Source organism: Wyeomyia smithii, chromosome 1 (genome assembly GCF_029784165.1).
Source record: "Wyeomyia smithii strain HCP4-BCI-WySm-NY-G18 chromosome 1, ASM2978416v1, whole genome shotgun sequence".
NCBI lineage: Eukaryota > Metazoa > Arthropoda > Insecta > Diptera > Culicidae > Wyeomyia > Wyeomyia smithii.
Genome location: NC_073694.1, coordinates 165879417 through 165902191, shown reverse-complemented (window position 1 = coordinate 165902191; position 22775 = coordinate 165879417). Strand labels below are relative to the sequence as shown.

General features: G+C 42.2%; 1 protein-coding gene across 1 annotated transcript; it reads right to left on the bottom strand.

The window, feature by feature from the left end:
- Positions 1-1761: 1761 nt before the first annotated feature.
- LOC129718710 (ubiquitin carboxyl-terminal hydrolase puf) lies at positions 1762-17511 on the bottom strand. Its single transcript, XM_055669754.1, has 18 exons — positions 16949-17511; positions 15014-16804; positions 14802-14859; positions 13808-14741; positions 11466-13741; positions 9499-11128; positions 8618-9412; positions 7557-8554; positions 7372-7495; positions 7116-7303; positions 6779-7049; positions 5856-6713; positions 5595-5785; positions 4656-5538; positions 4379-4593; positions 4197-4320; positions 3932-4139; positions 1762-3864 (listed from the first exon to the last, which is right to left on the bottom strand). Exons 1-18 carry the CDS (start codon positions 16989-16991, stop codon positions 3059-3061), a joined length of 12393 nt encoding a protein of 4130 aa, XP_055525729.1. The 5' UTR covers positions 16992-17511; the 3' UTR covers positions 1762-3058.
- Positions 17512-22775: the final 5264 nt, after the last annotated feature.

Sequence of the window (22775 nt, the reverse complement as noted above, 5' to 3'; positions counted from 1 at the left end):
TTTATAACCCAAAATAAAAATATATTCTCTCCTATATAGTATACGCATAACCCTTTAGTCAACTCAGCCCAAGAAGTGTATGAAAACTTTCTTAACCGCTGGGCCTTCTATACGACAAAATGAGACAGCCCGTTCATCTAATTCTTTCAAATTGGTCGTGTAGTTTCTGAGAATGAACTTTCGTAATTTTCACATTTTGATAAATAACAGACAAAGTTACCGTCCGATAACAACAAAATGTGATTCTGGGCAACTAGTTCTTTCACTTGACACTAATTTTATGAAAATCGATTCAGTTATCTCTGAGAAAAGCGAGTGAGTTTAAACAGTCTTCAGAGTATGTTTCTTTTCATAACCCTAAATTCACGTTTTTAAACACAGCGGACAAAGTAACAAGGGTTGCTGAGACAGCCCGTTCGTAAGGCACAAATTTTGTACAAATCGGTTGTCTAGTTTCTGAGGTAATGAGCTTGCAGTTTTTTATTCTTCATTTAAATGTCGAAGGACGATATTCGAAGACGAGAAACAATAAACAAATAAACGAACATTTTTCAAAAATCACGCTTCGCTCGAAAAATTGCATTCTTTCAGCTAATATATAAAAATCAGAAAACCGTGTAAAACTTTAGGACCCAATTGTAAGACCTTTCTCCGGAAAAAAATTAGTAATATATAACTAGAAAGATGTAGAATTTAAAAAAAAAAACAAATATTGTCAAAATTGATTTGCATTATGACTTCTTTATGAAAAAATAAGGAGAAGCAAAAATTAAAATCAATCTCAAAGCTCAAATCAGACGCTGTTATGTGCCGCTCCGGCACACGGCGAAATAATCGAGAATGTTCCATTCGCATTCGACCAAGTTTCTCACTAAAGTTTTCACAAACTATCAAGTTACTGAACGACTAACGCACTTCTTATCATTAAAGTCAATTTTAACCCTTTTTGGCGGGTGATGTCGTATGGGATCATTTGTCATCCAAAACAGTTTAACCCTAGAAAGATAGTCTGCGTTAATTTGACTCCTCATTTTAGTAACATTATTCTCTCTGTGAATAAAGCGAATCCGTTCTTGTTTTTTCAAACTAAATGTTGTTGTTTGTTATTTATCGTTGTCTTAACATCGTAATGACCATTTAATATTAATTTATAAACAAAAGCTCACATTTTCAATGATTCAAAAGTCATACATTAATTTTGAATCAAAACATGACTATCTTCTCAGAGTTGACGATTTTACTTGATTTTCCAACTATAATGCTGTTGAATGCGGTTAATGAACAGATCAAGCATTGTTTATGTTGTGCTAGTAGTAGGTGTGTAATAAGAGTTTGAAAGTCAATTTTTGAAGAAAAAACAGATTCCTCTCCGCAGAAAGTGAAAAATGAAACGAGATTACAATTACCGACTGTACCACCGACAATCTCAAAAATTTAAGCACAATCACCTTCAACATTGTAGAAGCGTTCCACGATGAAAATCCAACCGATTATCCACATCGTTCAACTTGAACAACTGATGCATTTTCAATCATCATAATCCGTTTTAAAGTTAAACCATAACTATCATGAACCCCGCGCTAGTACGGGTCATGCATAAATAATCATTCCAGTCTAATCGAAAACGGATGGATAATCATACAGGAGACAGGTCTGACAGGTGTTGAAGCGAAGGAAAATATAAGATTGCTCTTTCTTTCCGAATAGGGCACTGTAGCTCATTGTCGGATTCTTCAAGCTAGGACAAACCTTACAACAGTATTTTTCGTTTGTGAAAATTAAAACATTAACTTCCTCCTATTTTTTCTCAAGAGTCTCAGTACATCATAATTACTTGAAAGTTTGTGTATGCATGTGAGTTTGTGTGTTTCAGAATGTTTGATCTTATCCCGTGTGGTGGCCCTATTCAATACAACATTGAGAACTTTGAAAAAATAAAACGATTGGTAATTTCTTCATCGGCTGTCACTGCATCTATAACTGTATGTAGGTATGAATTCAATGGATTTCGTTCTTAAATGTTGCATGTTTTTTTTTTCTTACACTTACAAAGTAGCTTCGTTTGACATCCAATTGTTTTCCCGGTTTCATGCCAAATTCAGTTTTCAATTCGGTAGCGATTGCTTTTGATTTAGGCAGATATTTTAATAGTTGAGCTTTTCCAAGTATCACTTTCAGTGATCTGGTTTGAAAGTAATAAGTTAGTCACGAATTCAGCGTACCAATTAGTTTCACGGAACCAAGTCCGCCCGGAGTGGTAGTGCAGAATGAAATACACATCAACAAAAAGTGGCAGAATAAAATTCGGATTCATTTCGGTTTTAGCTTCTTTTGCAGCTTAACATCAACTTATGCGCTATATTCAAATAGGATGATACAACAAAACTTAAGGACATTTTGTAGACTAGCTAGTTTAATAAATACGAATTTTCAATATTATTCATTTTGTAATGATCTAGAATATAATATTATCAATGATAATAGCGTTTTTTTTAAATTAACTGTAATCTTAATATATTGATGAAAAAGAGTATAGTGAAAACAAACGTGAAACGGCTGTATTGTATTTTTTTTTTCTAAAAGCTAATCGTTTCGTCAACTGCATGAGTGAGCTTAAATGTTTTTTTTATTAAAAGTTGGTATATTGATAAGAAACGTAATTACTATGAAAATACACGAGCACCTTTCCCTTAAAATGGAACCAAGTAGTTGACAGTGAAATTTAGTTTTGCGCTGCAATCATCTAATTCGCACTCATCAAGAGGCATTCTATCCGCAATCGTCAATGAGAGGATTTGCTGTTTGTTTTTTCGATTCCGAAAAATATATATATAATATACGATTTTGAAAAAAAAAAAAGAAAACTAGCATTTTCTTATGTCTTAGAATGTACGACTTGCCATATATTTTTGGTTAAAAAAAGAAAAAATAACCCTACCTTTTAAAAACATCACAATTTTGGGTTTCCGAAATGTTGCTTGATACAGCTGGCTGGCTACACACTATATGCTACTATGTTCTCAAATCCTTTATTACGCGCCTCTCGTGCGGCTTTTACTTACAATTCGCTCCGGCTGCAATCTTCACCCGATTGATCTCCAATCGTATTCTTGCTCGACTCTTCGTCAGACGGATTCCTTCGCTTGATCTTGCTCGGACTGGGACAGGTTGCCAGTGAGCTGCTTCTACTTTTATTTGCCTCCGAGTCCTCTTCATCTTCTTCTATCGTTGCATTAGCCGACCGCATTACCAGAGCCTCGCTTGCCGATTGCCCATCAACGTCGTCGTCATCTAAGCATTCGAATATCAACTCAATATGGCTTTCAATGTCTTTAATAAGGTTTCGCTGGTACATTTCCTGCTCATTGAGCGCTTGTTTTGTTTTATCCACGTCATCGCCGGCGGAGACCTTGCTTGTTTCTTCTATTGCAGGCTGTTCACTACGTGTTTCTACATCCTCATATTGAACTTTGTTTTCAGTGTCGTCGGTTATACCTCCCCGATCCGATTCAGCCTTACCTTCTTCAGTGTCTTGTCCCTCGCGTTCCTGCTTAGATTCTAATGTGACTGTTCCAGCGACCTTATCTTCACTACTCACAGTACTGTTGTCTTGCGTTGATAGCTCTCTTACTGAAGCATTGTCTGCTTCCACACTTTTCTCTCTTAGTTTTTCCTCACTGGAATGATTTACTCTGTCAAACTGATTTTGTTCGTCTTGTTGAAGGGATTCTGCCATCGATTTCGGATCGCCTGAATCTTCTGGCTCTGCAGATGGCTGTAACAGTGGGTGTTGTACCTGAGCCAAACTGCTTCCACACTGACCTGAACTAGCAGTCATTTTACGTTTTTTCGGTGGTGTTTCTTCTGTAAAATATCATCATATATATAGCGAGGTCAACTCACTGTTCACATTATAACCAGAATCACTTACCATCACTGTAAATTTCGTCTTTAAACCGAAGCAGCACCGCATGCAGGGAATTTTGCAACAGGGTTTTAACCGCGCCCGGAATCCCGGTACGTTGACCGATGATGCGTATTGCTTGCAGATCCCCACATATATCTTCCAAGTTACTTTTGTCCGGTAATAACTGGCAGATAGATTCTAGCAGCCGAGGAACAACAAGACGTGATTTGATCTAGAAGTATAGATCAAGTTAGTGTGGAACCTTTTCGTTCAACAAAAAAAAACTTACCTTCGGATAATAGATTTCAATAAAATTCGCAATCACAGGATCATTTAGTGACAGTCTCTCATCTCTCAGTATATCATCGATGTAGTCCACCAGTAGAGGATTTTTTATCAACAATTCAGAATACCTGAAAAAAAAATAGAAATCATGAATATGTTTTTTTATTTTGCAAGCAAAATCTTCACCTGTTGGTAGTTTTATTGTTGTAAATGCCAACCCAAAACTTGGCGAAAACGTTAAAATGCAACACAACAGCCTCAATGCCTGTCAACAACGACAGGTGCACCAGAGCTTCGGTAAACTGACTGGAAGTTACCGCCACGCGGAACATTATATCTAAGAACTCATGATACGGCCGATAGAACAGTTCCAATGCGAGGTCAAAGTCTTTGTCAAGCCCCTACAAAAACAAAATGTTGAAAACTGCGACAAAAACAATAGATGCATACGCGATCAACTTACCTTTTCACAGATCTGCGATTGCGGTATGTTCATTTGAACCATCGGTCTAGGCGGACGAGGAGTATTCTTCGAAACTGGTGGCCAGGTTGCTTTCATACCTCGTCGCGGAAAGTACGACCCAAGAGGACTGATCGTGTGTGAAACATTCTGTGTGTGGCAGTGGGTCAGCAATGGAACCAAAACAGTACTGATGATCTCCGGCGGTGCACACTTGACCAGTTCCTTAAGCACCTCCAGTGCGATGTTGCGCATTTCTGGCGGGTTGAATGTATTTAGTAGTGTTGCTAACCGCCGCACGGCATCCGGAAGTCCCTTCATTAAAGCTGGCGGTGGTCGCTTCTTTTGTTCTCGACAACTTGCTCGCAGTGTGCTGATCAGCAATATCACCTCAGTAAGCAGTTCTTGTAGGTCACCAAACACATGACAAGCGGTTGCCTCATGGTACATCGAATGCAGTGTATGCAGTGCATCGAAACAAAGCGTGATTCCCCCGTTCAGAACCACAAACAAACGGTCATCGTCATTGTCGACCAATATTCGAAGAGCTGCAATCAACGTTCCCCATGACACCCGCGCATCTAGTCCATTCAAGTAGGCTGTTAGTGTAGTCCTGCGGAATATGGTAACCTCTCGTTGTTCCGATTCCGTTGCTTCTGGATGTCGTTGCGCGAAGAGGGTCATCAGCCGAAACAGTTCATCCACTGCAAGCGGATATTGCGTCGGATGAGGCGTGATATTTTTGAAGGCCCACTGCAGATTCTGATGGGCTGCTAGTTGTCGCGTCAACAGTCTACTCTGCTGGCAACACATTCGTAGTAGACCATAGTAAACCGGTAACATCGCTCGGTTATAGGTTACGATTTCCGAGTCATCGTGATCGGCTCTGTGTAAAGTTAAAATTAAAACAAAAATTCTATAAATCAAAGTATGATTACTCACAGAATGTAGTTGAACGCAATATTTCTAGTGATATCAGGACAGTTTGCTACTAGGAGTGCGTTTTCTGGACAATCGATAGTTGCTTGGTACCAGAATGCGAGCAAAGCTTGTTTGTTGTGATGAGCCGGTACCGATGGTTCCGATAGCCGTGGATGGAACAATTCCCAAAGTGCTCGTAGATGCGGACCGAGCTGAAAAGCAAAAAAAAAAAATAATAATAATTTCAATTGAACACTAACTTAGTTCAATTATAACACTAACCATCAATTTTTCTGTTTTTGACACTAAACAGTATGTCATCAAATTGAAATATGCAGTAAGTTTGGTGGTTCCGTGGACACTTATATCGGTGTAGTTCCTGGCGGACCTCAACAATCGCAATAGAAGGTTCAAAATTGTATGCAAGATGAGCTGAGCTTCGCACGAAATTTCCCTTTGCTGAGCTGTATGTATCGCTAGTTTGTGATGTGAAGTAGCCCGAAAGTTGGTGCGGAAATTCTGCGAAGGAACTAGCGAAACTAGTAGGTATGCGGCGGCGTTTCGAACTCGGGCATTGTTGTGCGCCAGCAGAAACGTTTCCACCCAACTTTCTGCTGATTGGAGAATCCAGGTATGAGCGATTTTGTTTCGGGGCGCTTGGACAGCTAACCAATCCAAAGCCGACTGAGGACAGTACTCTGCTGCATCCCAAACACGTTGCAGTACAAGTTGCGAGAAGCATGGCAACCCTGATGGGCCACCGGTCGATTCTGTCAGTAACGTCAACAATTTAAAAAAGGGTCCACACAGTTCCGTATGCTTCGTCACAGCCGTAAAAAGCATGGCAATGATTTGACCAGCTAACCGTTCGTCACATCGACAAAGAGCGTGAATCAAGTGGCGCGTTTGATGTGGATTGATGTTGTCCTTAATTTGCTGATAGAGAAAAGGAAACCCTTTCCCACCAGCAATCGCGTTATAATCACGGGTTGAAAGATGCAACCTTAGATCCGGACCACGCGAACGTTCCACCAGTGACGCTACCAAAGCTATCATTTTATCCAATGATGCAGGGCGGTTCTTATCAACCGTTAAAGCTTCATCCGATGAATTGTCCTCGTTGTCGGAATTAGTATCGATCTATAATGAACAATTGGTAGATTAAGCTTGTATGTACACGAACAAAAAGTGAGTGAAGAACTTACGCAGTCCTGAGCCTTATGTCCCAGATAAAAATCAGCTACACCTCTGATAACATTAATTCGCAGCAAAAAGAGAGCCTCTTCCTCTCCCATTCGCGAAAACTCGTACAGTAGACCAAAAAATTCCGAAAGATGCCGTAAATGAGCGCGAGCACCATGTTCCATAAGCATAATGAGCGATTTGATAAAACGCGTCACACAAGACACGTTCCCTATTATTTCGTTTCCTTCGTCATCAGTTTCCACCTTCAAATAAAGGGCGCTATGGCTTTGCCTAGAATGCCAATAATGTAGTTAGGCATCATACTATTTTTTGTAAACTGCTGCAGGGAGCACTTACCTTAATCGTTGTATAACATGGATGACTAACCGCTGAAACATTTGTCGCACCATTTGGTTTGGGCATTGTATGAGAACTTGCACCGGCCACCACGGTTCAGCCGACATGTGACTCAAGAACCACTCGCACGCTTCCTGGCTGGCGTTAAATTGCTTGGTAAGTAACTCGACCCACAGCACCATCGTTGGCTGGTTGAAATTAAAAACAAGGAAGAAATCTATCGTTCAAGTTCAACGATTGTAATCAACTAAAATACCTTTTCTTTAGCATGAATGAATGTCTCAATGAAAAATGACACTGACAGTTGGGCTGCTATACACGTGATGTCTGGCAAAGCTAGTAAGGTTTGCGGAATGTGACCACATATTTGCCACATAAAACTGTTGGAAAAGAACGTAATTGATGAACGTCAAAAAGCTAGAGCCTAAATACCAAACTTACTTGAAATACGTATGCTCGAAGATGTTCCGATCCTGCAAAAAGTGTCGGTTGTCTTGCCAGATCCATTCTTCCAGTTCCTGGCTGAGTATTTTTCGCTTTCGTTTAGGCGGTGGTCCCAGTCGGCCGATGAGTCCGACAAGCGATGGTCCGCAGGATAATGAAGTAGAGGAAGCTGACGATGATGACGACGATGAGCAGGGTTGGAGAGCACTGGAAATCGCTGGCTGCTGAACAACTGCGCTGAGCGGCAATCCGACGTTTCCTCCCGCAGTAGCTGTTAGTGCGGACAATGACGAAATTGACGAGTACGATGAGGATGGTGATGGTAGCATGCTAGGTCCCATCAGAGGACCCGATAGTGGAAGGATACTCAATGAACTGGCTTGCAGTGCGGCTAAAGGTGATGGCGACGAGGACGATTGCGCCAGCGATGGAACGGCGGAAGTATCACTTCTAATGCTAGTCTTAACATCTATATCACATTTACTTAGATTATTTAGGTTGTCTACTACCGCTGGTACTTCACTAGGATGTATGTGGGTGATTTTTTCAGTCTGCTCTTCATCGCGGATTACTGATACTGGCGTCGGGATTGAAATTGTTGAAATACTGTCACTTTCGGCTTTCGATTGCGATTCTTTGCATTCATCAACAGATTCTAAACCCATTTTCCTATCACTTGACGATAGAATGCTGCCGCAGTTTGTGCTGCTACCGGGATCGCTAATTTGATTACCAGATGTGACGAACAGTGGAATAGCAGAATCACTAGCGTTTGTGGTAGCCGGAACTGATCCCGATGAACTGGATGATGTAACCGAGGCAAAAGATGACGTTGATGTGCAAGTGTATGGTTTGCTAGATGGATGCTCCGCCTGATCACGCTGAATATTAGTGCCTCGGTTTGAGCGCCATTCGTAAAAAAGCATATAAGCGGAGTTGGTTTTCTCGAAACTGAAGTCGAGATATTTCTCTGTGACCGAATCGTACGTTTTACTCTACAAAAATAGTACAGGATGTGAAAAAAATTGCAACCAGTTGTGAAAAAAATAAATACTTACTGTCATTTCTCCACCGAAACACTCTGCCGCAATCTGCGATGGATCGAAAAGTTTTACTTCGGCATCATTGAAAAGAAACCATCGTTCCTGGTGATTCGGATTACTGTCCTCGTTGCGCTCCTTGATGAAACTGTAATAATGCCCACCGTCGGCATTGCCTGTATGCACCGTCACTCCAACCAAATCGTATTCGTAGTGTTCGTTAAAATCTTCCGAATCTTCCTCGTCGAGTGTCTGCTGTTGCTTCTGAATTTCTGCCTTTTCCAAGGCTTCGTTATTATTCATTGACGGAACCGAAGACGAGGAAGCCAATTGACAATCTTGGCCATCACTGGAGCTAATCTTTTCCTCTTTTTTCTCTTCTCCACCAGGGACCAACATTCCACCATCAGAAGTGCTCGATTCGCTAACGTTCCTCGAAGAAGACCTCCTCAATTCGGACTTTCTCTTTTCCTCCTGGTAATGATGAGGCATTAATGTCTTCTCCACATATCCCGACATGTCCAGCCGCATTGGAAAGCTAAAATGGGTGTTGACCTTCTCCTTTAACATCGTCACCATGTTGAATGTGTAGCGCATCGTGTTGAAACATAAAATCTGCGGTAATTTTTTGAAACAGGCACGTTTCTCTGCCCGAACTTTTTTCCCACATTGCGAACAGGTGTACATGTTGTCACCTTCCAGTGTATCCTTCACCGTGACTTCATCCAGAGATTCGTGCAAATTACGCATATCAGCCACCTGACATCGCACAGTGTAAAACTCCTCCAGTGTTCGGCTAACATGTCCACAATCCTACAGAATTAACAATATTATATCAGTATACTATTGAATGAGTTGAGTCAAACTAGTTAAAAAAGGTTAACATCTACAAAACTCACTAAGGACACCACATTGTTGCTGATGACACCGCAAAAAACTCGCTTAACCAAAAACTTCAGCTCAGGGGTCATTTCCTCTAGTTTCGATACCAAATCGATGAAAAACTCTGCCATGTCCTTCTGCTCACCAGTGTTCAGGGGTTGATGATCCATTTGGTAGACCCGACAAAACGATCGCGGACAATACGCCTTTCGTTCCGATTCCATCAGATAGGCAAACATTCGCTGCAGCTCGTAGAGCGTTGCCTTGTGCTTCTGGGGTGCGTCTGGCGAAATCGAAAGGATAGCATCACGGGTTTGAGGAGTCATGAAAAGGTGTTGAATGCAGGACGCCATATAGCAAGTCGCACCCAAATTGGTGAGGCCTACATATCCACATTCAGAACGTCCCTCATCCCGGGGCCAGTAGTCCCACGGATAGGGTGAATGGGGGCCTGCACGATGTTGCTGCAATAGTTTGCCATGTAGCATGAGATAGTTCTTCGGGGCGCTTTTGCACATTTCAACCAATAAATCATAAGCTGCGGCACGAGCACCATGACTCTTGCACTTCGGTTTCTCACGATCTTCCGGCGATGGTAGCTCGAAGAGCGATTGGAAAATCTTCGCGATAAATTCTTGACCTTCATCACTGAATTTGAACTGCGGGTCGAACTTCACTAGATTAGCCATCAGATTTAGCAAACCAAACAGACCATCATCTGGGCTGCCATGGCGTCCTTCCAAATAATCTCGATCGAGAATGCTTTTCGAAACCTGCCGACACATCGATTCGATTCCAATCGAACCAGTAGACGACGGTTTTCTGCTTAACTCTCCACCGCAGTCTTTTACCAATTCTGGTGACAAAGAATCTACCAATCGACACAGTAACCAAAAGTAATCCCGGCATGCAGGGCCATACGGTTCCTTTCCCTCATCCGGTGATAGATGATATGCTTGAATCTGTGGTCGCATCTTCTCTGCTAGCGGCAGTAATGCTACCAATTTTGACAGCAAAGGTGCCATCAGTTCGTAATAGGTTTGACCATTGCCCAAACACATTCGATACAACGCAGCACAAGCTTCTCTTCGTACGGCGGGTTCGGGATCATCAAGAATCAAACGTTGCACCCAAGCTAAATTGGCTTCCACTTTCCACAGTGTAGATCGAACTTCAGACAGTGAATGAGCATAGCACACCAGTAGATTCATGGCATAATGTATGACCTGCGCCCGACCAAACAATCCAGTTTTGAAGTGATGTAAACTCAATGGTTGCGATTCCTCGTTCAAAATCGAAGCGATTCGCTCCAGTGTAACTCGAACCTCCAGCAACAATAGCGTATTGCGATTTAGCTTCGGTATGACGATCGCATTTTCATTCTCCGGTTTGAACTCTTCCATGCCCAGCAGGCACAAGATTCGCAGTAAACTGGCCAGACAGTCGTGTCGCCATTCGTTCACATCGTCCCCGGCGTCCTTGGCACTGGCTTGCTTCTGCAGCACACCCGATATGAAGATTTGGTAAAGGTGAGCGAGACCTCCGCAGCGAAGAAACTGCTCACTCCATTCCATCGAGGCATTTGGGGGGCTGGTAGTGAGCTTTGGCTGCGCTACCGTTGTGACGTTTGGCTGGTCGGGTGAAGCCCTGCAAAAGACATGAAATATTGAGGATAAATGTTTTGCATAGAACTTAGTAATGTTTGTGGATATCGAAAGATTGACAACTTTTTCCGGTAGTCCTCGTATGTGGCTAATGACCTTAGTCAATGATAATTTCTAACACGCTCAGCTAGTTAATTTTTAATTCATATGATATTTGTATTTTTTATTTGTTATTTTTTATCTAAGTGTGTGTTTATCGTTAGAACAAGAAAATCTTTATTATCAGAATATACAAAACTAAAAAACAGCCCTCTGATTACATCTTCGGAAATTTCTTCTCTGACAAAGATTAACACACACATGATCAGAAAATTACTCACCGATTTTCTGTATCAGATATTGCCGACAAGGTTTCTCCCTTCACTTGATCGTCCTTTCCATTATCATCCTTCTTCTCTAAATTTTCCGGCGAAACATCGGACGCCGATTTGTTCTCCTTGTTTTCCGTTTCACTTGAGCTACTTTTCTCTTCGCCCTCTCCACCACCTTCGCCCATATCAAATTTCTTTTCGCCACTCGAAGACGGTGACGACCCTTTCTTTCCGTCAGAACAAGTCGTTGCCAATGCGCTACTACCAACTGCCAGCGCTTGAGTTTGTTGCTTTGCTAATTTCTGATTCTGCATTTTGAGCGATTTCGAAGTGGATATCTTTAGTTTCAGTTGATTTTTCACCGATAAACTCTTTGCGCTAGCTGCGCTAGTTCCAATGGCTGACCGTGAACCGCCTGGCATTCCCGAGGTGGCTGCGATCGGGACTCCAATCGGACCAGGCGTTACCGGACTACCTGCTAGACCACTACAACAGCTACCCATGAACTTGGACTTGCACAAGCTTTCCACAATATGCAATGAGTACATGAACTTCTGTAGATTTCTAGGATCTAAGATTTCTTTCAAACTGTAACGTGGGATGTCCGATGAGGTGTGATCACTGATTGATCCACTTCCGGAATCTTCAAACGAAAGATTTTTAAGTGTATTAAGGAATGATGGTGCTGTCGGAAGCACAGCTAGAATGTCCCAGACTCTTCGAGAGAGAAGTTGTGCCTTGGTGTTCGGTTGCATACGTCCGCCAGGACCAACCAATTTCATATCGCCTAATGTTTGCATCAGTTTGAATAGTTGTTCAAAATATGGACTCTTCAGCAGTAGCAAAGTCGGTAGACAGTCTTTTGCAGGTGGCGGTTGCATCGAAGGATGATCATGATGCTCACGCCGACGACCACCGCGGCTTCCCATGGAAACATACACCATTTGGTTGTCCTTAAAGCCAACATCGGCTAGACTACGTTCATCATACTCCGTAGTTATTTCCTGGCCTTGGGTGATAATTCGTAATGGACCTTCGCTAAGTAACAAACCTAGTACTGCGTCGGATCCGGTCCTGGAAGCAGTTTCGTTGTGTGCAGTCTTTACATTTCCCTGTACGGTTTCCCACCACTTGCCGATTTCAGCTTTCAAATCGGCTACCAGATCGGTGGCATGAAGATGGAGAACCGATTTTTCTGGAACTCCAGCTGGCTGAAGGATGATTCTAATTGGAGGACCGGGACCCTCACTACGTAGAGCACTGTGGGCACCAACTTCTTTTCCTTCTAAAGCCCACCGTCGGAGGTGATAGGCATATCGTCTGCGAAATGTTTCCAAATGCGTATTCAACAACATCAGCGCTCGTTGCACACACATCAGTGCATTCTCCGATCCAGATCCTTGACGGGTGAGCTCCTCGACAGCCTGTGTTAGATGATTCATGCACTGGGCTACAAATTGATGTTCATACTTAAGCTGCTTTTCCATGTAGTACGTGTTGATGTACTGTATTGCTGTCAACGAAACATCAGTGTTATGGGCTCTTAGTGCTATCTTCCACAAGTGTTCCATTCCAACAGAGTCACTGGATCCTTGACCTTCATTCGGTTGGCTAATAATATCCTCCCTGCCCAATGTAAAAAGTTGCTGGAAAAGCCCAAGGGCTACCATGGAGATACCTTCTGGTTTCAGCTCGGACAACCTCTTCAAGTACAAATGTTGGATAGCGTTAATTCCAAGAGCATGGGTATCGCCACCTTTCACCTGTCCGTGCAACCACGCGAACAAACAATCACTGCATTCTGAATCATTGGCCAAACATGTCCATAGGGTATCGACTTGACTAAGAGCAAGCTTGAAGTTTCGTGGCGACCCAACGTCACTGAACACCGACGAGAGAAACTGTAGACGAACCTGTATCTGTGTTACGTGTGAGTACAACGGGACTCCATTTTGATTCAGTATGATTTCCTGTAAATTGGACTGTCGTTCCATACGACCGATTCCACTGGTGTAATATTTGAGATTGTTGAAGAAATGGTGCATCATTCGGTGGTGTCGTTCTGCCCACAAAACCACCTGATGGGTCGTAACATCTCGGAACTGCTGAAAGGATGCGAACAGTTTTGGCAGTAATCGAAGACTGGTCACAACGCTTTTGTTTTCCGCTAAATTCTGCAAGCACCCCTCGATGAACCGAGTCCGGATAATTTTGTCAGTGTGGAAACACAGCAATGTACCCAAAACCTTTTCCGCTTCGAGTGCTAGTGACTCACCAAGCTGTCCCTGAAATTTAAAATACAGTTTTAATCAATGATACGAACGAATTTCATGTTATTTTTGTTAGCGTACAATTTTATCGTCTTGAAGTAAATCCCATAGCAGTGTATTTCCTGGCTGACAAACATCAGGAAAGCGGAAGTTTGGTGAGGAAGGTATTCCACCGCTTCCACCACTTCCTCCACTTCCACTGGTGGTGGTGACGGACAGCATTTCTTTTGTGGGTGCTTGTGGTGTCTTACTTCCACCAGCAGTTGATTGTTTACTTTTTTCACCGGTTGAAGTCGGTGTTCCACTGCTGGATGCACTTGGGGTCATGGGATGTGTCACTGGACCGATGCTTCCGCCCGAACTAGACAACCGCTCGTGATGTGATCGTGTGAGAGTGATATTCGGAGTATTTGTCCGATCCTGTGGCGATGTCCCATGTACCATGCGGGAATCTAACGAACGAGGTCGAGGCAAAGGAAATTGTTGATGCAAACATTGTGCTCGTGCTGCCAATTCTACCAACTCCTCCTCACATGGCGAATCCTCATCATCGAAATCACCCATATTTTTTTCTGATTTATTACTTAATGGAGACGAACAGCTGCCGTCATTTTCAGCTGCATTGAGAAAATTGATCAAATGTCCCTCGCTCATTGCACCCATGAAGGGTGTCAAGTCATCTCCGACGGGTGGTCCGCTGCTGCCACTGGGACCAGCCACTCCCGGACCCATGTGACGCAATACTGTACTTTGCAAATTCGTATCGCTACAATCACTGTCCGGCAGCATCGCCGCTAGTAGATCACTGTCCTCTACATCGGATACACTTTCCGCCATTTCTTGCAGCTCTTTGCGCGTTAATCCGCTGATCTTTTTGCGTTTTTTGCGAAGCATCTTCTTTCGCATTGCTGTGAACGCCTCGCTCATATCCAAACAGTCTTCTTCGCTGCTTGTTCCTGCATCTTCGTTAAACGCGGCAGCAACAGCCAGTGATCGACTCATCAACGGAAGACGCCTGTAATGAGAATTAACACGTTATAACAACAATCGAACAGAACCGCTTTATTGAACTTACATTTTTTCTTTCAACCGCTGATCGACATCATAGATATCCGGTTCTACTTTGATGCTGTCTGTTAACGAAAAAATAAACAGTTAATTTTTTCCATAGAACTAAAACGATAGGAGACGTTGAAATATATCGAAGATCGCGAACAATAGTTCACAATTCAGTAGATTGAAAATGATTGAAGAAAACTAGGTAGTTAATGTTAGATAGTATCTTACCGTCAGTCGTTTCATCGCAACAATTCTTGTGCCGGGCTTGTTTGCATGGTGGTGGTACAGCCACTCCCGAGTCTGATTCATCCGCTTCCATAAGACTGGCAGCAGCGACAGCGGCAGCAGCCGTGCTCTTTTGCCCCAGGCCCGATGGACCAGCCACGGGTGCCATTGTAGAAGCCCCTACATTTGGCTGCACTCTGTGTACACGACAAGAAGCTGCAGCGGCAGCAGCTGCTGCTGCGGCTGCAACTGAATGATCGGGATCGGAGCTATCATCCTCCTGGGGTTCGTCTTCGCTATTACTGCCGTCAACAGAGACGGAGTTTTCCGAACTTGATGGCAATTCGACTTCACGTGCCGCTGCGGCCGCCGCCGCAGCTGCAGCGGCTGCTTCACGCAGAACATTGTTTTTAGCTAAATCCATCAGCGTTAGACGCGAACAATCGCGGGCCCAGATCAATTTAGTTAAAGCCGATGCGATGTAAATAGATTGTTCGGTGTGATCTCTAGGATCAAGACGGGAAAGCAGCGAGTAAAGATGAGAAGCTGGACGAGGCGCAAGGTTTTTAACCAGCGACGGTAGGATATCATAAATGGGTTTCGAGCAATGTTTTAACTGAGCAGCTTGCCAAATCAAAGTAATATGTTCTTCGGTGATTTGATTCTCGACAGCCAAAAAATTCAAAACAATGTGACTTTGTTTAATAACTTCCACGTGAAGGTTTGGACCGAATAGATGGGATATAATTTGGTTTTCGGTTAGCCAATCGGCCAGTTTTTGGCCTACAATTTCCACTTCGGCAACTGTTTCGGTGGTACAAATCTCGTTGAATAAATTGATGTGAGCGTTGATTTGAGCCATTCCAGCCAAACGCATTGTCAGTGTAGAACTGGTAAAATACTTGAATGCTAGCGCTAGACCTTCAGTATCAAAAGTTATTTGCGAATCAAGAGGATCCTTGATTGCAGTCCACATAAAGTCTGCCATCGCTTTCGTTGCCGGTGATCTTAAATCTTGATCAGACAGTTTACACATATACTGAAGAATTTTAACTCTAATCGGTATGAATAACCGAATGATCGATCGGTAGTTGATCCAAAGTTTCAGATTTGAAATCGCTGCGGTGATTGCGTGCGCTATTGGAACAGGCAGATTTGGATGATCAAAGCTGTTCATCATAGCATCAAATCCACCAGATGTGCAGAATAAGGAAACATTTCTCAGTAAAAAGGCCGGTATTTCGTTGTCATGCAGATCACAAAATATGCTAAGCGTCTGTGCTTCTTGCGGAGATATTTCGTCCATTCTCGCGTGCACGCCATGCTTATAGGCAACGTACAAAGGAAAGTTTAGTAGAAATGCTTTTGAGGATAGTAGTAAAAGTTTTTCCATATCCAACAACGTCCAGTTGTCGTCATGTAGGGTTGCTTCCGTTAACGCATTTTGTCTTCGTTCCTTCTGCTCCTCCACTACTTCCTGCCGCTCCTTTTCCTCCTCATCCTTGCCAGACTCAGTTTTACCGCAGCCATCAGACTCGCTTTTATCTTCGTCTCTAACAGAACATCTGAGCTCTTCGCGCTCCAGCAAAGTCCTAATGTTTTTCAACTGATAAACCGTGAAGTAAACCAGGGCCTGCACCACCAAATTGAACCTCTCAAAGTTCTTAGGATCACGGTAACAGCACATACATTGCCGAACCGGCCAGCACTGGATGTATCCAATAACAACCTCGATTTCACGTTTAGACAAAAATACTGGATGTTCCGTCTCATTGCTCGCCAGACGGGCTTCATCTACGGTTAGAAACGAGATAAAAATAAAATACATTACTTACATTTGCGGAAGTCGGAGAAAATCAGACGGCCAAGCAGGGTTTTCAAAGATGGCCATCACTGTGAAAACAAGGCAGTGTGATGTACCTAGTGAGCACTACTTACATGACCCAAGAAGATTCAAAAACCCTGCACAAACATCGCACATTTTCACTGCATCGGCAAACTGGTGGCTCGGAACGATAATGCCGTCCTCCGCAATTGGTTCCTGTGAGAATCCTCAACCCACCCCCAGAAAATCGCCGTTTCTGCACACACTTCTGTTGACTTTAAAACTAACAAAAAGAGGCGATGAAGAAAAAACCTCTTCTCTTCTTTTTCTTCTTGCTTATGTCGCTAGCAGTACAGGCCAGATAGGCAAGCACCTCTCTATTCTTTCTTTCTGTGTCTCGCCCTGCGTGGAAAAGTGAAAGAAAAAGACCCTCCGTACTAAGCAAACTTCTCACGGCGGATATATTTCAAGCAATTTTTACGGCCTAAACGTTCGCGTTCAGCGGCACAACAACCGAATCCAGACAGGGCTAACGATAGCCAACATTTTGCGAATAGTGACGGGGAGTTTTTAGCACAGGAAATCACTGAAAATACAGCGAAAAATTTTTTCGGCCTGCTTCGAATCGTTCGGTACCGCGAGCTAGGATTGTGTGTTCCAGTTTTTGACTGCTGGTGATGGCTTTTCGCGACGTATTCGAGTTTTTTTCGCGTGTGTGTGCGTGCATGTTCGCAGCTTTTGACAGTTGGAGTTGCCGCATCGACAGCGAACGGACGAGGAGCGCGACGATGGAATAAATTACGTTGACTGTTTTCTTCATTACATAATTTTATGCAGACATGATCACACATTGGCATGGATGACAGTAACGCTAATTCTGATATCTCTGTTCAATAAATTTGATCAACATAACATTAATGTTTTAACATTGAGCAGTAGCGTAACGTGACCAGGTGACACCCGGGGCGGAAACCCGAGTGCCACCCCTTTTCCGCTTGGTGTCATCACCATTAGGTTACAGTGAAATCATTTTCCTATCAAAAATTAGTGCAAGTTAGCACATTCGTTTTCCATTGCACTAAATCTACCTATTTCTGTAAAATTGGTTGAGATTATTAGCAAATTTATATAATTTTCGAGAGTTTCACTATGGGTTGAATGACTGCTTAGCAGTTAAAAACCCCTCAACAAAAAAAAAAAAGAGAGTTTCACCGCAACTTTCACCTAATTGACGGTTAATATCACGGATATCACTCTTATGAAAGTGACACGTAATAAAATTCTCCTCGTGGGTGCCAGTTTTTTTAATGTAACTGTTATTGGTACTTCCACTGTCATGTTATTTTTCAACCATAAAAAATTATTATCAACAATTACACTACACCGCATAGCTCTACAATTTTTATTTTTATTTGTGTGCGATTATCGACAATTTCATTTTACCTAAACTTGGGAGGCAGAAACGAATACTACAATCAAAATAGATCAAAATAGAAAACACGCACATTCGTCGTTTTTTGATAGCGTGTAACCAAACCCGTGCATGACTAGAACGAGGTTTTTAGTGAGTTAGGTGAGTGTTCAGCTACGGAAGTGCTTTAAAAGAAACGGTAAACTTTCAAAACTGGCAGCGAGCACCAAAGCGCGGAAATATTATGTTTCTGAAAATATGTTCAATTTAATTGCATGCATGGATTTTATCATAATGAGTATTTCCGAATAAGGTAACTGAAAAATCATTGTTACATTGCAACCCTCGAGGTTGCAATTAACACAAATTTGTGTAAACAACGCCGAGCGTGTAAATATATGTTGCTAGTCAGTGTGTAGGAGTTTTGTTTTGATTTTTGTTGTTGTGGCAAGCAACATACTCGCCACTGCATGTTAATTTTAATTAGTAGTTAACTCGTTAGATTTTATTTAAAAGTTTGTGATAAGTGTTTTAGTAGATAGGGTTAAAATTATCGGTGTGAAATGTCTCGCGAGTGAAATAAAAATAGGTTCCGTTTCTCCTCCCGGAGCAGAAAAAAGGCGAAGCATAACCGGCGAAAGTGATGGCTAAAACGTCAGCCGGTTTGTTTGGATGCTACGCCAGAGGAGATCGCTCTGTACCGCCGAAGAGAAAAGACGCATTTTGTTGTAAAAAGGAGTTTTGACCGGCAAAACCTGAAGACCGTGACTACGTGACCGTGAACCAACGCGAGTCGGAGTGCCGTTTTCGATACCGCCGGGAGTGAAACCGTGTGTGTGCCCCATCGTGAAATACACCCCGTCAGTGCGGTTAAAAAGCTGTCACAGAGTGCTGGATCGCCACGCCAGCAGCGAGCAGCCTGAACAGTTCACGGCCAACGGCTTGAGTTCACCAACCCACCATTGCGACGAATCGGCGAGGAGGGCGGAAGAGTAGGTTAGTGCTAGGTTTTCTTTTCTGTTTTCTATTTATTTTGTTTTTTAATTGTTATTTATTTATTAATTTGTCCTAATTAAATTTTATCTCCACCCAATCTAACCCCCTTTTGGTAAAGTACCCCGGTGCTACACCGCCCGCCGGTTAAATCGGCCCCGTAAAAGCTGGGGTGGTAAGCGATAACTTACAACATAAAAGAAAAGTTGGTTTAAAGATTCTTTGTATTTAATATGAATTGTGGTTTAAGCCGTGAATCCAAAAAGCGTGAGTTTTATAATTGAAGTAAGCTGACATGAATATTACCACATATACAGTAATCTGTTTTGTATAAATTTGTAAACAATTTAATAAATTTTCAATTACAGTGACTTTTCTATTAAGACCTGAGGTATTAAAAACTGCCTGCTTTAATATGAACGATAATTTTTTTAAACTCTTCAGAAATCGCCTTGGTCTTTTTCTATCCTTCTTGTTAATCTGATATGATTTATTCAATCGAGGTGTTTTATTAAAACTATCATCACAGACATCAATGAAATTCGAATGATACCATCCCGCAACTAGTTGTTATATCCCGAACTAGTTATTAGGCACGTTTTATGGTTATTAATTATGCGGGATCGTTTTTAGGTTAGAACACACATCTGCTACCGTACTCGCGCTGGTTATAGGTAGAGCCGATGGTTTAAATCTCAGGTTTAAAAGGCTTTTGTATCCAACATTGATGACGTAGAACTCCGAAAGCAATGTGGAAAAAACAATATTTGGTAGATTTAAAAAAATAATTACATGTTTTGTTTGTCTATTTTGCACTACTAAAACAAACAAATGTCTTCTTTTTCCTAATATGTTTATACCTCATTGGCCGTTATACCAGCGTTATGCATGTGTCAAATTGGGGATAGTATGACAGCGCCCCAGACGATGTTGTCGGGCGATGACTGTCATTAAAGTAGAAATTTTAAATTATTGTTTTTTTTTGTGGTGATGGAGCGAGGTTCCTATTTTTTTTTTAGTGAAATACGGCCGCAAACAATTTTTTCAACATAATTAATATACCCATATATTTCACTGAGATCAGCAAGAACAACACAAGGCAATGGATTTTTATTCGTTCTGAGGGTCGAGTTAACTTCAAGTAACTGCGTACTTTAGTTTTCCAAGGGTTGTCACATTGTTGGGAATGAAGCCAATCTTCCAAAAGATTTATAGCTTCTTTCACTGGAACACTCGGAAAAAGTGCTGTGACATCAAAAGAAACCATTATCTCGCCAGTGTTGATGCCCCCCGATGATTTTAAATTTTCAACAAAATCCCCTTTGCTCTTAACATACAAGCCATTTATGATAAAAAGAAACGAATCCAACATAGGAAATCTCACACAACACTCACTCCGCTAACAGAAGATCGGGAAAGAGTAGTGGTTGAATATGACGTCAGTTTTACTCGTCAACTTCGTAAAAAAATTAGAAAATTTGGTATCGATATTATCTACAGTAGTAGAAATAATCAAATTAAAACAAAGTTGGGGTTAGACCTGTGCGCCGACCATATCATCGGCGGCGGCGGCGTAGAAAACATTTTACCATAAACCAAGCAGAGAAAGTAAAACAAGTGTAAATCCCAAAAAAATTGCAAGGAACACTATTTCCAAAGACGTTCAGTTTTGAAAAAAAAAAGATAGATAGTTTGTCGATGAGTTCATTTTGATTAACCGTAGACCGACTTTGGGAAAATTCGATTGATCTTACGTTAGAGGGTCGTTTTCAACTTTCATATATTTTGTTAGGTTGACCATGGAACAACTGAAAAAATGGGATACTCTTTTCATTCAAATAAAGTTCTTTATTAAACTCCACAGATTCTTCATTACCATCTGGAAAATTTTTGTTCGCTCGAAATAGCGTTGAAAAAAGCAACAAAATCACATGAACTATGTGATGTCATTACTATGAAAATCACCCTTAAATAGGATGGGTCGAAAGCGATCCATTCTGACCGAAAAATACGCAAATATCACCATAGTAATGGAAAATAGCTGAAAGTGTTTTTTTCGATGCCTTAACGTTCAAGCAACAAAGTAAGGAAAATTCAGCAAAAACATAGGCGATTTCCAGTCAATTCTCGCATATTGATCTGAAAAAAAAAAACTTAATATTCTAGAGAAAACTAAAATCTCTACCAAAAAATAGATGAAAAACCACTAATCATTTTTTCTTAATTTTTTTAACATTCCCAGATTGCTCATACGCATAAAAATTGAGAACTCTGTTTGAGTAGACCTAGCAAATCTGTAGATCAGTCGTTTGTGTGCAAGAGGCCGCCGCTTCCAACGGCGGGTCGGCGGCCGGCACGGATTGTGGAAACCACGGCAGCTTAGTGCCGCCACGTTTCCTTCAGCCTCGCGTCCATTCGGCCTTGCGCCCATTCGACCTCGCGTCCATTCGGCCTCACGTCCAGTCCGTTCCGTTATGCCGTATGGCAGTATGCCTCGTATCCATTATGCATCACATCCATTAAGCCTTGCGTCTGTATGCCTTGCATACTATGCCTAACATCCATATGCCTAGCGTCCATATGTGTCGTGTCCCGTACCCTTCGTAAATACGTAAATACAGGGGAGGTACTTAGCGAAGTGTTACACTGCGTGAGGCCACCATGCAAAATTGCGTTACGTCGAAGTGAAGAGGTATTAACAATATCGCACGGGGGGCTAATGCGGTCTCGATCAACTAGATTAGTTGAGAGAATTCGTTATCGATATTGTTTTCGGCACATTTTGTATGTTGTAGGATAAGTACAACGATACACCGAGCCCCAGTGCTGAGTCGAGAAAATTTCCAGCTCGAAAAGTTCCTCGACCTGATCGGGAATCGAACCCGATATCACAACCGTGTGGGAGAACTAGCCGACCGACATCGCTAACCACAGAACCACGGGGACCACAACGGGGTATTAAGAATTGCCAAATTCCGCGTTACTTAAGATACGAGTGTTCCCTTATCGGCTGTGATTTGCGGTATTTCTATGATCAGAAAGAAATCCAGCATACACAATCACTATCGGCGCGGTAAAAATTTCCTCGGCGGCGCGGCGAGTTCAAATCATCGGCGGCGGCGGCGTGCGTAAAAGTGTCGGCGGCGGCGGCGCGGCGTGGCGGCGCACAGGACTAGTTGGGGTCTACTAAAGACACTATTGACAAATTACATAAGGCGGGTGTTTATAAAGTTGCATGTCCACATTGTGATAAAGTCTACATTGGCCAAACAAAAAGAAATTTAGACATCCGGTTTAAGGAACATACTTCAGAACTTGTAAAGGCCGAGAAAGACTCAGAAAAAGGAATAACTCACCATTTCAGATCCAAAATAGCCGAACATATATTTCATGAAGATCATGCTATGACTACCGACAACATTAGTCTAGTTCAATCAGTAACATCCCCTTGGAAATTAGATGTCGCAGAAAGTTTAGAAATTTTCAAACAAAACCCAGCTACCCTCCTTAACAGAGATCAGGGTAATCATTTCTCT